This window comes from Kryptolebias marmoratus, linkage group LG20 (assembly GCF_001649575.2).
Source record: "Kryptolebias marmoratus isolate JLee-2015 linkage group LG20, ASM164957v2, whole genome shotgun sequence".
In the NCBI taxonomy this organism is placed as follows: Eukaryota; Metazoa; Chordata; class Actinopteri; order Cyprinodontiformes; family Rivulidae; genus Kryptolebias; species Kryptolebias marmoratus.
In genome coordinates this window covers 26,369,026-26,385,770 of record NC_051449.1, presented here as the reverse complement: position 1 = coordinate 26,385,770, position 16,745 = coordinate 26,369,026, and the positions used below count along the sequence as shown (strand labels likewise).

The 16,745-nt window shown below is 36.7% G+C and overlaps 1 protein-coding gene across 1 annotated transcript in view; it reads right to left on the bottom strand.

The window, feature by feature from the left end:
• cntnap2b (contactin associated protein 2b) overlaps positions 1 to 16,745 on the bottom strand; it is a 61,555-nt gene that overhangs the window by 5,460 nt on the left and 39,350 nt on the right. The window contains exons 14-24 of the mRNA XM_017439939.3: positions 15,320 to 15,404; positions 12,453 to 12,609; positions 11,098 to 11,225; positions 10,837 to 11,007; positions 10,227 to 10,445; positions 8,174 to 8,410; positions 7,182 to 7,409; positions 5,483 to 5,616; positions 3,485 to 3,578; positions 961 to 1,191; positions 782 to 856 (exon numbers count right to left, since the gene is read on the bottom strand). Of these exons, the coding sequence (XP_017295428.1) occupies positions 782 to 856; positions 961 to 1,191; positions 3,485 to 3,578; positions 5,483 to 5,616; positions 7,182 to 7,409; positions 8,174 to 8,410; positions 10,227 to 10,445; positions 10,837 to 11,007; positions 11,098 to 11,225; positions 12,453 to 12,609; positions 15,320 to 15,404 (1,759 nt within the window). The remainder of the gene's footprint in view (positions 1 to 781; positions 857 to 960; positions 1,192 to 3,484; positions 3,579 to 5,482; positions 5,617 to 7,181; positions 7,410 to 8,173; positions 8,411 to 10,226; positions 10,446 to 10,836; positions 11,008 to 11,097; positions 11,226 to 12,452; positions 12,610 to 15,319; positions 15,405 to 16,745) is intronic.

The window sequence follows — 16,745 nt, the reverse complement described above, 5'->3', positions numbered from 1 at the left end:
GCACTCATGTGACCAGAGTGGCCCATCAGTGAGTCAGACAAACAAGGACCCTAACGAGCCTCTATTGTTAGGAGAGTGAGAACAATTTGCAAGCAATCCAGCTTACATCACATCTCAGCTTTAAAAGCTCAACTCCACACTCTTTATTTCTGAACTGAGAAAGCTCCTCGGATGAGAAGCGAAACGTCTTCTACTACAGAATAGAAGTCCAGTTGGTTTTGTTTTTTAACTTTTTTGAATTCATTGACAACGTGAATTCAAATTTCTACAAAGTAATGCCAAAGGTTGCGGGTTCAAGCCCAGGTTGTGGCAGAAAGGGCATCCGGCGTAAAACAATTGCCAAATCGTTTGTGCGAGTTTGCTTGCTGTGGGAACCCATGAAGAAGCGAGCGGCTGAAAGAATTTACTTTACTTTCCAAAATGTCTGAAAATGTTCTTAATTTTTTTATGTGAGTCATAGAGGCTTGCAGTTCTATTGGATGAATTATAATATGTTCAAAAAAATTGTGCAACAAATTTTCTCTCTAAAGAGTCAGAGTTATTGCAGGTGCCATTTCAAGAATGCAATAGTTGTATTTTAACACCTGCATGAAGCTCTCCTCTCACAGAAAACAGCCTAGAACACATTTTTGACCAATTCTTGTGTACTGGCTCTAGTATTTCCATCTCTAACTGCTTAGACTACAGTCATTACATAAGAAATATCTGGACTTTAACCCTTCAAACACTTCAAAGGACAGTTTTAGACTTTTTATTTAGTTGCAAATTAAACCAGATTTACCTCCAATTACAGCAAAATTGTGATCCACATCATCACCACTGGTCTTTTCCTCTTTGAAGGGAAAAACAGCACCAACTGTAAATAAAGCAAACATTTAGTTTTCATTTAAATTGTGATGCACATCTTTTTGTATTGTAATGTTATATTTATTAAGACTGTGTGTGTGTGTGTGGGTCTACCAGCTTCTATATGCCAGGGGTCATTGACCAAGGCCATGGGAGAGATGGTCAGGGGTGAGGCTCCACAGTTGGATGGAACAAGTATCCCATGGGTGCTGACGGGTGCTGTTGTGCCCGAGTGAAGTGCAGCTTTCAGTGGTGCCACACGGTTCAGCTGAACTCTGGACAGGCAGCCCACAAAACCAGGTGTGTTGTAGCGTTCAATTAAGATAGGGTCGATCTGTCCCGTTTCTACGAAAAAGATATGCTTGATCAAAAGGTTGGTTATACAAATATTGCAGTCAAGACCACCTAAACTAAGACCAACTAAAGGCCAAAACTACAATGTCCTAAAACTGAGACAAAATCAAGACACTGAAGGGCCTAGATCAATGACATGTAATATAATACTAGACCAGGGGTAGGCAATGCTGGTTCTCGAGTGCCACTATCCTGCATGACCTGATTCAGTGGTTAAATTGCCTCTTCATATTCTGCATTTCCACTGATTCAAATCAAGTGTGTTGGAGCAGGAAAACAAATAAAACATGCATGATAGTGGCACCTTCTCACATTGTTAGGAATAGAAGCCAGTAAAACCTGATTTACAAGAGCTACCATGTTGTATATTTTGGAACTAGGAATGTGGGGCTTTAAAGAAGCTCCCATGTTCATCTGTTCAAACAATTATACAAAAGTACAAACATTATGGGAATGTCCTGCCACCATACAGCTCAGGAGGGTGTGGGTTTTGTGTTCCTGAGTTGAACGTGTTTCAGTCTGAAATGTATCTGTCAACCCCAAATCAAAAGCAGAAGACCTTGTGAAGATGCTGCTGAAGCTGGTAAGAGTTTAATTACTCACAGAGAAACAGATTTTGTACCATGGGCTGAAAGACCACTTAGCAAAGAGGAAGCCATTACTCCAAAAGCACCATAAAAAAGCCAGCTTACAGTTTGCAAATTCATACATGATGAAACAATAATGTGAAACTGTTTTCTTATAATGACATTTGGGGGAAATCCTGCAAGTCCATCCCAATGTCCAATTGTATCGTAATAGAGCAGAGCAGAGCAGAACAGAGCAGAGCAGAGCAGAGCAGAGCAGAGCAGAACAGAGCAGAGCAGAACAGAACAGTCCTGTCCCGTCAGGGGTAACAGCAGCAACAAATATAGAGGTTCACACAAAAAGTTCCTAAAGTGTCCAAAACAATATATAAAAAAACACGGCAGTGGAGGTAAGGGTTTGTCCTGTAACCAGAGGGTTGCCGGTTCGAGGTGGTCAGAGGGCTCGGTGGCGCCGGTGTGATGGCAGCCTCACTTCTGTCAGCCCGCCCCAAGGCAGCTGTGGTTACAATGTAGCTCACCACCATCAGTGTGTGAATGGGTGAATGATTGTAGTGTGAAGTGCTTTGGGGTCCTTGGACTAGATAAAATGCTATAAAAATGCAAGCCATTTACCATTTACCAATAAAGATTAACAATAGTAGTAATGTGCAACTGAGTCAGATCATGTTTTCAAAAAATTACATATTGTGCATGTGTACTGAACACTGAAAAAGACAGACTATTTACAATGCAGTATATCAGTGCAGAATAATAATAAAAAAGGGGGTTGAAGAAGGGGTAGAATTGAATAGACCATAATTAGACTTAAATCCAAATCTGTTTGGAACTGAATTGGATTTATGATTTAGACTTGTGTTGTTTTTCTTTGTATAGCTGACCTTTAATGTTAATTTGGAGCTGGAAAAATAAACTGAATTGAATTTAATAATGGCTGAAATGTACAATTTATTTCAATCTGTCACATCTGTATTTCACAACTTTTTAAATTTACAGCACAAATAAACCTTTAGGCCCAACTCACACTGGATAATAACCCGGCTACTCTCTCTAAGAACCTATTAGAAGGTGACCTCCTTTGGTGTGAAGGTAGTTGTGATGTTGTACTCTTAGTACCTACCAAACAGGGTTTACTGTTAGCATGTCCCCAAGATGCTTTCTTGCACCCTCACATTCTTCAGCACTTATCATCACCCTGGTAAGAATGTTCTCATGGTGATGCTACCACTTATACAGACTGCACCACTCTCTGGGACCTTGTCAGAATGCAGCTTCACACTTAAAAGTCATGCCATGCTCACATGACGCTAACACCACAGGTGTCATGGTTGTTTTCATGACCTTGTTAGGGTCTGCAGAATATTCCTATATATATGGGAGGTTTCTGAGCTTCCAACATCAGTTTCAGCTTACTCTGAAGGACATCTCTGGTTCTTTCTAAACAGACTGATTCAAATAAAAAAATGTGATGTATTAAATGTTGCTTTGCTTCAAACAAAAGTACTTTTGAAATAGTTATATACTACAGTTGTTGCTAATCATAAAGACTCTGGAATTAATCATGTGACTTTGTTTCAGTTCTCTCTGTAGACTAAACATCAGTATTTAAAGAGAAACGGAAGAAAAATAGATACACATGCAGCATCTGGAGAGGATCTGAAGTATGGAACATCAACTAGTATTTCTTTGTAAACACTTACCAAAAACCTTTCCTAGAAATATACTTTTGACCAAGTTGAACTGTGTGTCAGAAGCCTCAGGCAATAAGTATGTAGACAAAGGGTAGTGGTCAAGCTGAGGAAAAAGAATAAAAGACAAGAACAAGTTTAGATGCAAATCTTCAGCCCCAATCCATGATCCTTCAAACCTTTACTTTACATACTTTATAGCAGAGGTCTCCAACCCCCAGTCCGCACAGAAAAAATAATTAACTTACAGTATTTCCATTTTTTTTTCTTTTCGGAGACTGAATGACATTTATTTTGAAAAATGACCGGATTCTCTCCACTACATCCGTCTATGACTCACTCTTGATGCATGTCAAAACGCTTATCTCGGTCATGTGATATATTACCGCTAAAAACAAACCCACAAGCAGCAAAATGAGTAAAAACAAACGTCTCTGGAAGCCCTAGATGGACCGTCTCATTACTGAGAAACAGGCACAGGGCTCCCACTGATTCAGCGTTATGGTGAGTTGTATGCTTTCTGCACTTTATATTATATTATATTTATTTTAAAGGGCATGTTTAAACACAGAGAACATTAGGGGGAGGATAATACAATACCAGGACGCAACTTACAAAGTTGCGAGTACACGTTGGATTTACATTTATTATGTTTTAAAAAATACCCCCATTTTCATGCCGGTTGTATCATTTTATTTTGTTGTATTTATCCGCCACACCTTTAAAGGCCAGTCCGTGAAAATACTGTCTGATAATGAACCGGTCCATGAAGCTAAAAAGGTTGGGGACTGCTTGCTTTAGAGGTTAGCAGTTCCATATGATAAATGGTTTTAGTATTTTATCATCTAATCGTTATCATCCACCACTTAAGACAAAGATAGAGCAAGAACGTCAGTGGCAGCTGGTGGAGTTTTCTCCAGGGGGGGCTATAAGTCCAAAATAGACATATACCAAAATATATACTAAGGTATCACACCAGTGTATTTACATGAATTAAAACAACAGAAGCAACATTATAATGTACAAATAAATGCACAGATGCACAAGTGCTTTCTGAACACACAATACTTACAAAGACGGAGGTCTCCCAAGGCACAAGCCTGTAGGGCACATTTAGCGTTTATAAGATCTGTTTTCACCCTTATTTTTCAGAACTTTACCGGAGAAAATACGTCAAAGCTTGTTTTATGGTGAGAGCATTCACTATGTCCCGTATTCTTAACGTACAATATAACGAAGGTCGGATGTTTCACTCAGATTAGAATTCAAATCCCAACATTTTAACAGTTTTTAGCATAATTTTTTTAAAATTAATTATCAACTATGAACTTTTTTATTACCTTTTGTATGTAACTTAGTCACGTAATGAACTTATTACTGTCTTTGAATAAAAGGCAAAGCAATCTTAGAAAACAAAAATGGCTAAAAAGTTAGTTTTTACAGAAAATGAGCCAGAAATTTGTGTGGTAGTAGCTGAGAATGACCCCCAACTTATACTATGAGGGCCAACTAAACGTGTTTAAAATTTGGCAATTAGCTATTGGAGTCAACTCTATCTGTTTGTTGAACCACTGAAACTCTATCTGTTTCAGTGGTTCATATCTCATGAACCACTGAAGGAATTCTGATTTAACTTTCAGAAACTAATTATTGGGTATACACCTATAATTCAATATCTTTTGGACTCAACTCAATTCAAGATGGCTGTCACAGCTAACTGACCTAAGCAAATACAAACATGGCTATAACCCAGCCAGTTTTACAGATATTCAGTGAAAATTTGATGTGGTAGTTGTTGACAGTCGTTCACAACAGAACACTAACAGATCTTTCAAGATCAGGTGAGATATTGTAATATTGCATGGTATTTTTAAGGTTTGACTACCAAAATTCAATCACTAGTTCCTTGTACCATGTTTGACGTTTCCTGAAAATTTTATGAGGAGGCACAATGTACCGTTTGTTCTCAGCAAACATTTGTACTCTACCATGCTGTCTGAAGAAACTCACCTGTAGTCGTATCTCCCTGTAGTTCCTCGTTATGTTGACAAAATGTGGCTGTCCGTTAGCCATGTTACGATGGTCAACATCAATGGTATAAGGTTTGGTTAGTCCCCCGAGACTGTAGCGAATCTGAAGAGTGCCTACACACAGACAGTCCACACATTTAAATAAGAGCACTTTTTGTTCTTCCTGAAACAGCAGCAAATATTTCAGGGACAATGTCCCATGGTCATCCCACAGGACAGTTTGCCATGCTTCAAAGCTGGATGGTGAAATTTCTGATCTTTTGATTGAAAGACAACTCTTCTACCACTGAGCTACAGCCACAAACTAACACGCCTGCTGGTATACTGTACTGTGCAAAAGTTTAAGCATGTGGGAAAAAAATTTGCAAAGTAAGAATGAATATAAACTCCATTTATTTTGAACCCTTTAACTTTTCCACATTTTGTCACATCACAACCACAAACTTCAACGTAATTTACTGGGATTTTATGAGATAAACGAGTACAAAGTAGCACACAATCGTGAAGTGGAAGGAAAAATATACATGTGTTGGTGTAGATTCTCAATCATCCAGGACATGACAATTCTAAGTGAAGGCAACTGAACTTTTCTTGATTCTTGAAGACGTTGCACACCTTAACAAAAAGCCTTTCAACAAGTGTCAACGACCTAAAGGATAAAGGAGTGAGCCAGTGACTCATGAGACCTAAAGGCCCCATTACTCTCTGTTCCTGCTGATGCTATTTGAGCTCTAATGTTCTGTAACAAACCTCTGAGGTCTTTACAGAACAGATGAATTTCTACTGAGATTAAAGTAAGAGGTGGACTCTATTTACTTATTAGACAACTTTTGAAGGCAGTTGATTGCTCTAAATTTTAGTTAGGAGTATCAGAGTAAAGGGGCTGAATACTAGTGCACACCACAGTTTTCAGATTTTTATTTGTACAGAAAAAAAAACATTCTCCTTCCACATTACAATTAGGAGCTACTTTGTGTTAGTCTACCACATAAAAACTCAGTAAAATACTTTGAAGTTTGTATTTATTACATGACAAAATGTGGTAAGGTTCAAGGAGTAGAAGGACTTTTTCAATGCACTGAATCTTTATGAAAGAATTATTGCCAAAAAGCCATACCCATCAAAGCAAAAAACAAGGTAAACTGAATTTATTAGAACTGAGGAAAAATGGCAGATGACTCAATCTGAGATCATATGAAAAGACTGAAGAAGGAACTGAGATTAAAGGATCCTACACCGAAGGATCTGAATTTGAGTCTGGGATTATTTGAAAAGACCGAATAATATCAGACTATATAATCTGACTCTGGGAATATATGGAAAGACTGAAGAATCTAAGCCTAAATCTGGAAACCTAGTTGTGAATGTTCAAAATTCAAGCAACAGGACTTTGTGCCTCTGTGATGAAGATGTCTGGTGTATATTTGTTTCTTCATCAGCTATGTGCAAGTGCATGAGGAAGAATTGGTGCTATTTTGAAGGCAAAGGGTGGTCCCAACTTTAAACTAGCAACTGAATAAAAAGTAATTTTATCATTTATATTTGTGAAAGCATTCTAATCCTAACTTTACAACATTTTCTCACATAAATTTAAAACTTTTAGACAGTACTGTATTGTAAATATGCAACATAAAAAAATAAAAATAAAATGAAAATGTTCATGCAATAAAGTAGCTCACCGTTCTGTCTAAGCACCACAGCCAGAGAGTCCTGTGTTCTGGAACTGATGTATATCAGGATGCTGGGGGCACTGTAGGTGCTGAAACTGAACACCAGCTCCTCTCGGGTAAGGTTGGCTTCACCTGACACACCAAGTAAAGCTTTGTCCTCCTCCAGCAGAGATGCTCCTGCATCCGGCAGGAAGTCATAACGCACCAGGGTTCCTGTCTCAAAATAACCTCCTACATCTGGCACACAAGTACACGCATGCACACACATACAGAATCTTTTAAAACCTTTAGTCAAAAAAAAAAAAATAAAAAAAAAAATATATATATATATGTGTGTGTGTGTGTGTGTGTATAAATGTAAATTAACATACATATGTATGTATGACTATATAAACATATTTACTATTTAATACTTTTTGTAAAGGTCAATTTATAGTGATAATGACTGATTTGTGATATATATATATATATATATATATATATATATATATATATATATATATCACAAATCAGTCATTATCACTATAAATTGACCTTTACAAAAAGTATTAAAAAACTAAAAAAGAAAAACTTCAGTGTCAAAGTTAAACTTAATTTACACAGATGTAAAGTAACCCTAACCCCTTGATGATGGATTTAACATAATTTCTGGGGAGCTTTAGGGCTTTGGAAATCCTTTTGTATCCATCACCTAACTTGTAAGTTTCAACAATCTTTTCTCTGAGTTGAATTCGTCTTTTTAATATATGCAACTATTTATTTTACATCAAATATTTTTATTTCATTGGTATTACTCTGCAGAATTTTAGTTTCACTTTGACACTGAAAGTTTTTTTATATATTTTATTTTTTTAAGAATTTATATTGATCATGACTGGTTTATAACAGCAATAAAAGCAGAAAACATCCAAGAGGGTGAATACTTTTGCAAGGCATTGTACATATATATAAAATATGCATAAATATTCTAATTAATTCAACATAAACATAAAAATCTATACCATTAGTGCAAAAGGGTCCATCATATGCTGTACGAGAGCAGTCACATGAGTACCCATTATAGTGCTCCACACACTTCCCTCCATTCTTGCAGTGCATCCCGTAGCTTCCACAGTGGCCCTGACAGCCTGGGCTGACCCCCAAAGTCATCTTAGCTCTTTCTTCCAGGTCAAAAATGACACCATTTATTTTAAGAGCCCGCATGCAGCCCAGGAAGCCCCTCTGACCACGTGAAGCACCTGGCACACAGGACAGGAAACAAATCATTAGGTTTTAATATTTAACAAAACAATACAGTGTGAATACTGACTTAGATGCTAAAAATATAAAAAGGCTAGCTAATGCATCAAAAGGCTAGTTATAAGCAAAAGTAACAAAATGGTACCTAATAGGTAAAAGTAACAAAAAATTGCAGAAAAGCAAAAAGTAGCAGAACAACAGCTTAAAGTTAAAAGTAGTAAAAATATGGTAAAAGATAGCTAACAGCTATTAAACTATTAAAAGACTAACTAAAAAAGAGAAAATGGGTAGGAGAAAACTAAAAGCATCAAAATGGCAGCTAAAAGATAAACGCATGACCAAGATAGCTAAAATCTATCTTTCAAGCTAAAATCTAAAAGTAGCAGAACAGTAGCTAAATGTTAAAAGTAGCAACAGAACAACAATAACAGAGTCAGTATCCTGAAACAAATTTCAATGAGAACCTCACAATGACTTTTATGGGAAAAAATTATTTGTAAAGTTAAATATTTTGAAACTATAAAGTTATAAAAAACCAAAAGTTGTAGCATTCATCTCTTGAATGTGTCATGTGTGGTGGAGAAGGAGACAAACCCAGAGCACAAACCTATCTTCAGAAAAAGAATTTATTACAATAAAAGATAACCAAAAACAAAGGCTGCCGTGGCAGCAAAACTAAACATACCAAAAATCCTAAGAGGTGCACAGAACCAACGAGACTGCACATGAAAGCAACAATGAACCAGTGAACCACCACGAAGTGGAAGAAATGACCAAGTTTTAATCTGATATTCGATTAATCTTTGATCTTCGAGCCGTCAGGGGCCACTACATTAAAAACAGGTATGATTCTGCACCCAGGGGTGTGGCTAGACACAGAGACATACTGGGGCACAGCCTCCCCTCCCCCCACCCCAAACCACCACTACACACACATATATGCACCCTTTTTATTTTAGAAAGCTTGGTGCTATAAAAAGTGCTAAATATTATTTAGGTTCTGAACTTAACCAGCTTTCATTAGTTTACTCATTATTTTCACCACTGTTAAACTCACGCGGACAAAAATCTAGTAAAAGTAAACATCAGTTATGAGACAAGAGTTGGGACTGATCTGATCAAATATCAGTATCGACTTCTGGTAATCACATCATTCTTGACTCGGAAGGGCTGATGTGGCTGATCGATTCACTGATTCAGACTCCATGGTCTGGAAATACTGCAGTTGATTTTTAGCTGAATTTATGGTGGAAGTTCAAGCTTACAATTAAAAAAATGTCACATATTTCTCTGGAATTCAGAGAAATCAAAATAAAAAAAACAAAAACTAATTTCATAGTGATGGCTTTGGCTTCAAAACAAAGGTGATCAATAAATATGAATACACCACATTTCAAATTATTTATTTATTTTTTATTTATTTAAAACTTTTTACTCCCATTTATTTATATTCTGGATTGTTTTATGTAGGTTCATTATTACTTGCTGTATAATTAATAAAGTTCCAATTATATTTCTGCTTCTATGGCAATAAAACAAACGACTGTCAATAGGATGAATACTTTTGTAACCCTCTGTATTTCTATATTGACTCTTTGATACTGTATTTAGTTTAGATTCAGTTATAGAAAAGTGTTATTTTTAAACCCTGAAAAATTATTCCCTAAATTTTACAGAAAACTTGTAGTAGAAAATTAATTTGTAGTTTTTATAAATGTTGAAAATCTAAAGAGAGGAACCATCCAGAATTAGCTGGAGAGTCCTCCTGGACCGTGTAAAGAAACTGGACTGTGCTGGGGTCATTTTGTTGCTTACCCACATACAGATCAGTGTAGAAGTCCTGTTTCCTGTGTCCCTGTGGGGGGACGGCTCGGACATCTCTGTACACACCATCCACCTGCAGAACAGCTGCCTTGAAGTTTTTCTCCACCTCCACACGATGCCACTGGTCATCATTGAGCACATTCGGTGAGCTAACATTGAGCACCACTCTCTCACTGCCCACATCGAAAGAGAACAGGACCACTGAGCCTCCTGTGAAAACAAATGAAAACAAATAACTGTAGCTTTTAATCTTTGAGTTCCTACCTTGTTTTAAATGAGAAAATTACCATTAAAATCTTGATGTTACTCTGTGACAAACTAGCGAAATTTGCATTTTCTGCTAAATTGCAGAGTGAATGCTGAGTGCTGAATGCTTTTCATTTATTAAGGAAGCTACACTGAGCTGTTAGAGTGAGAACAAGCAGAACAAAACTAAAATTAGCAAAACAGCAGCTAAAAGCTAAAATTAGCAATACTGTAGCTAGATGACTAAAGGAGCATAAGATAAAACTAGAGCAGGTTTGCTGTAGTAGATTTCAGGAAATAAGGAAATAAATTGAATAGTTTTCCATACTGTGCAGGAATCCTGGTACACACAGACCTTTGAGTTCAATGTGAAGGAAGTTGCTGGCTCCCAGATTCTCCACTAAGACTCCGTAAGAGGAGGATGTCTTAAAGTAGAAGGAGACATCAGTGCTGGTTTGTCCTGAAACAGACTGGAAGTGGAGGGTGGAGGCAGGGCTGCTGAAAGAAGCTGCATTCCAGTAGTCCCCTTCAGAAAACCAATCAAAAACCAAACAAGACTTATCCTGAGGCATCATGACTGAATGTGTAAAAGAGACAGAGAAAGAGAAGCACTCACGGTCCCCCTGACATTTAAGAGGTCCAACAGTCAGTTTGGCCTCAGATCCAGTTCTGCCGGTATCACCAACCACAACCTCCCTGACAGGCAAATGGTCTTTATAAACCAACAGGCCCGCATCTTCCTTCCTGTGAACAGCAGAAGAACTTTTCTCATTAAGTACATTTAAACTGTTTTAACTGATTAAATTTTGGTTTCTGATTGAACAAATTCAAACAGAATACTGATAGTAGACATGGACCAATGACGGGGTTCAAGGTATACCACAGTGTTAAAAAAATCACAATGTCGAAACCACTAAAAGTTTCCATCATACTGTTCTTAGGGTTGAATTGCTTTCAAACAAGGTAAAATTACTGTGCATATATTTTGTATTTCCGGGCCCTCTCTGACCGAACTTGTTGATTCAAGCTATCATTCAGATGTGTACGCTAGCCAGGGGGCACGTCCCCTGAAGTTTATTTCTTATTTTAAAAAATGAAAGATGCTGTCAGTTGGTTGTACATTTGATCTGGCGATAACCCAGTCAGTCATGGTTTGTCAACCAGAGGAGAAACATCTGTCTCTCTCTGTTTTTTAAGGTAGCACTCTTAATAAATTAACCTCATTACTGGTGATTCTAATTAAAATTTACCCTTGATCTTAAATATTGTAAATAAAAATGTTATAAATGAAAAAGCTGATCACAAATTGGCTTAAAGTTCTTCCTGAGTTCAGGAGAAAGCTAACACCAATTTTAAACATGTCAACAAATTCAACTGTGTTCACTCAGTCCCCTTTTTATATCTGTCCATTAAAATAACTTGAGATAAATATATTAAGAATTAATATATTAATGTACTTGTAATTTAATCATTAAGCAATATTTGATATAACTTAGGCAGTAGTAATGGTAAACGTTTTGTTTTAACACTAATACTGTGGAATTTTTGCTCCAGGTTCTCATGCTGTCAGAATCTCATACCTGGCCATGCTTATTGATAGTTACAAAATAATGTAATAGTAAATGTATAAATAATGTAATAATAAAGTTGGGGGATCTATGAGTTTAATACTGATTTACCTAAAAAAATGTAAAAAAAAAAAAGAAGAAATTAAATATTTTTACTTCTCGAACACAAGATGTCTTTTAGTTGTTGAATTTCCAGCACACACAAACATCAGAGACTAACCCGGGATTGAGCCTGTTGCAGGTTTTATTTTACTAAATTGACTTAATTGGGTAGATAAACACATGGTGTAATACTGCCATCAAAAGAACATGACAGGAACAGATTCAATCTACAGAAGGTACATCGATGAATACATATATGGTAATAAATATAAAGTCATCCTGCTGAGCATTGTGCACTCACCAGGTTCGCAGGTCAGCATCACAGTTGCAGTAGCGTTTGGGGTCCGTACAGTTGTTAGCAATCCCACAGGCACATTTCTGTATCCCAGGACCTGAACCCCCCCAGTACCCGTGCCTCTTGTTGTCTCGTCCCACCCACCAGGTAAATGGAACGCCATCTAGGAGTCAAACCAACAACCTTTACAAAGTTTATTTTTATTTTTATGCAGCCAGTAGCTAAGTTTATCCTGCTCATATTCCTAAAAAAAAAAAAAAACTTTTTAAGGAAATGTTTTTAGCTTTTTATTTGCAAAGCTTGATGACATCACTGCTGCTGTCTTTGAACTTGTGCCACCTCTGGATTCATGGTAGATGGACTGTACTTAAATAGCACCTTTCTAGCCAATCAGGCCACTCTTTATTTACCTATCCACACACATTCTTACAGCACTGAATCTCTACAAAGCTAATCTATATTCATGGGTTCCTCTGTTTGGAGGCTTGCGTTGTCTTTTTTGTTAGTTTTGTTTGTCATATTAGCTCAACTGTAGTGCTGGAGTTTTAGACCAAAAAGTTCTGAGGACTTTTTGAAGGTTATAAGGATGATTAGGCTGTATATATGCAAACCATAGACTATGTATATATTGAACCAGGCCTATCCACAGGCGCCCTGAGAATGTTATTTTTTGGTCCCCATAAAGCTGTCAGAAACCAAAACTGGTTTGTCTGAGTATAATGCCAAAACTTAAATATATCAGAGTTACTTCTATGCCTTGAGAATCATATTAAGATAGCTGAAGTCTGCCTCTGTCAAGCAGGCAATTATTGAAAACCATGAAAACAGAAAGAGGTGTGATGGATAAACATGCACACCTTTAAGCAGCTGTTTGACTGACCCTTCCATCTGACCTGTGCAAAAGGAAGTAAGGCTGCAGCAGAAAACAGAAATCACATTTGCTGACTTCTAGTATCAAGAGGTCTCTTTCAATGCCAAAAAGGTAGATTTAGAAATTTGACAATTTTAAATGAAATGGACCAAAATAAATTTTTGTTGACTTTGCCAACAGCAATCAAAGTTTAATGATGATACAGTGAGACATATCAGTTATAACTGTGGCATTGGCAGTCAGTCTCCACCCTTCTCAGGTGGTGACTGATTGACTCAGCTGCAGCTCATCTCCCTCTCATTTGGCTTCTATGGTTTGACTTTTGGTGTTGCCATGAAAACATTTAAACAAAAACTCATATTAGTGTAACTACAGTATTTCAGAAAGATTTTTAATGTGTTCACTCTGCATGGTGAATAATGGTGAGTAAGTGTCAATGTACATCAAGTATGGGTGTAGTTTTCCTTATTTTTAAAGATTATGGTTTATTTTAGTGTCTAGCTACACTTAAATGATGGCTTTGTTTGGGGCTTTAAAGCAAAATGGGTGAACACATGCACGCAACACTTCTTCAGTTTGATAGTTTTTAGAATTAGAATTACTTATAATCAAATTAGAAATCCAGAAAGTTTTATTTTACACAGCTAAAATTAAAAATACTCCTGTTCCAAGTGTGTGTGTGTATGCACAGGAGGGGTCTGTTTCTTTGACTTAATTATTATACTGGACTGTTTTAACGAGACACAACTTTGACCAGCGGGCAAGAGAAAAAAGGCAGCGACTTTGTGCACAAAAAGCAACAAAATCAATATCAAGCAACATATCCTATCTTTTTTTTTAAACAGAAAATGTAACTCAAATTGTACAATTTGTGTGTTTGCTACTGTTCAAGCGGCAGGGCTGGGCTTTCACACACAAAAGTTAACCGTGAGGTGATAAAATTAACAAAATGTGTTTTTTCTTTTCCATTTTACTGAGAAGTGGAAATATATAAAACGTAAGACATGTCACACAGCCCTCTGAATGACATGGCTGTGTGTGTATCAGCAAAAAATAAACCTTTAGGGATAAATAATTTAAACAGCAAGATGTCAACGCTTATCAGTCACAGCTGACTACTTGTAGTCAAATCACCTGAAGGACAGGAAACAACAGATCTGAACAGTGTCACAGATCTCAGAAGATGACACAAAAAATGCAAAATGGAAAAAATAAATAAATAGCAGAAAAAAGTTGCCCTCAGAGACTTTTGGAGAGAAGATGTCAGGATCTGGGCTTTCTTTGTGTTTCTTTTTGTATTTAGGGTTATTGTTTTTTTTTTGTATTTCTGTGTTCTGGTTGGGTTTATAATTTCTTTAACTTTGTCATTTGGTTGTCCTCATCTTTAGTTTTGTCTTTGTATAGTTTTTGCTCCTTGTGTTCCTGTCATCATTCAAATGTCCTCAGCCAATCTCTTGTTTACCTGCCACGCCCATCTTCACCTGGTCCAAGTTTGTAATCACTCACCTGTGCCCACTTCTCCTAATTACCTGCAGTCTTTAAAACCTGCTCATTTCCCTCACTTGTCACTGGTCTGTTGTCACTTCTATGTGCTGTCTGGTTCCCCTCATGTCTTGCCTCTCGTGTTTGCTACAGTTTGGATTTTGTTTGGGTTTTGTTTTGGTTTTCTTATCTTAAATAAATGAGTTTTCTTTTGAAACTCTCAGTATGAGTCTGTGCGTTGGGTTTGCCTCACTCTCCACCAAACCTGACATCTTTGTTCTGAATTTTGTTAGCTCATTAAACAAAGATCTAAAACTGTTCTGTTGAGGAATTCGACAGGGACCTCTGTAAGAGTGTCTCATAATTCAGTTTTACATTATGAGCCTTCTGAACTTTTTAATGTCATTCAGATGGTTTGAAAAACAACTCAAATCAGGTCTGATATTTAAACATTTCCTTTAAGATGGTGCATTATTTTTGAGTGGGTGATAAAAATGGTGACTGATGAAGAATACTTCACCCGGACCACTGAGGAGACGGGACATTCGGCAGGTGTAAGCTACATACTGCTCACACCTTTCTGCTCTGTTGGTGACTGACAGCACCTGGAACACAGAAAAAAGAGGATTATTTTATTGATGGTCAATAAGTGTAAATGTTGAGTCAGGAATCGTATGTTTATTTTCCTGATTAGAGCTTCTTCTGTTTATTTTTTGCAAGCAAACTACTTCCACATACTATGTGCTGTTTTAATTATTCACATCTCAAAATGTTCAGCTCTATCAGGAATAATGTGCTATGACTTTTGGTTTTTGTAACTTTAATACTTTTTAACTTTATTTAAAATAGAATTCCATTTCTGCATTTCTACAATGTATTGCAGAAATACATTGAGATCTCTTCAATTCCTTCATAAACATTGTTCTCATTGAAATCTGCTTCATAAGGTGTTTCTGTCTTTTAATGCTGCTTCTGGTTTTTAGCTACAATTATGCTAATTTTAGTTGTTAACTGCAGTTTTGGTAGTTTTAGCTATTAGCTGGGATTTTGCTTGGTTTGGCTTTTAGCTACTGTTCTGCTTGAAAGAGTTGTTAGCTTTAACAGCTGAGCTTTTCTTTGTACTTGATCAGGTTCAAAAACCACATACCTTTTATATTATCACATCCCTAAATAATTATTCTTGGTTGCAACAATAATTTCAATAACATGGAGAAGAAGAAGGAAACTAAGCCTGGCACAATAGTGAGCATGAACTGAGTCTTTTATGTCCAAATGTTCTGTGGACATCTCACACAGAGATCACATCTGGAATAAAATCGGTTCCTGCAGGTTATTTTCCAATTGTTTACATACCTAATCTGTTTCCGCTCACATTTATACCTTTATTTTAGCCCAACACCAAAAGACAGAGGTGTATTGATATTGTTGTTGCCCGTGTCTGTGTGTATGTGCATGTGTTCGTATGTCTGTCTGTTAGCAAAATATATCATGAACCACTGTACAGTTTGTTTTGCAAAAAATAATTAATGAATGTACCTCTACAACAAATTAACTTTTGGAATCAATACAATTTAATATCACCACCACAGCCAACTGACATTAAAAACCCCAAAATGGCTACGTCTCAGGTAATTTTACAGATATTGAGCTAAAAGTTTATGCAGTAGTAGCTGAAAGTTATCCCCAACATATCTTATGCATGTGACATTTCTCACTATCGAGATTACGTATAATATTTTTTTCAAGGTTTGACCAAAATTCACTCAAGTTATTTTTTGACACAAGATGATCTTAGTCTAAATCTCTGGCATGAAAGTGGGTGATATACATTCCTTCAAGGGATGCTAGGCCTTTAATTTACTATTGATTGTAACTACACCTTTATTATCAATTAAGTAATGCACTAATAAAAAATTAAAGCGCTCCACCTTTCTTGAAGGTATGCA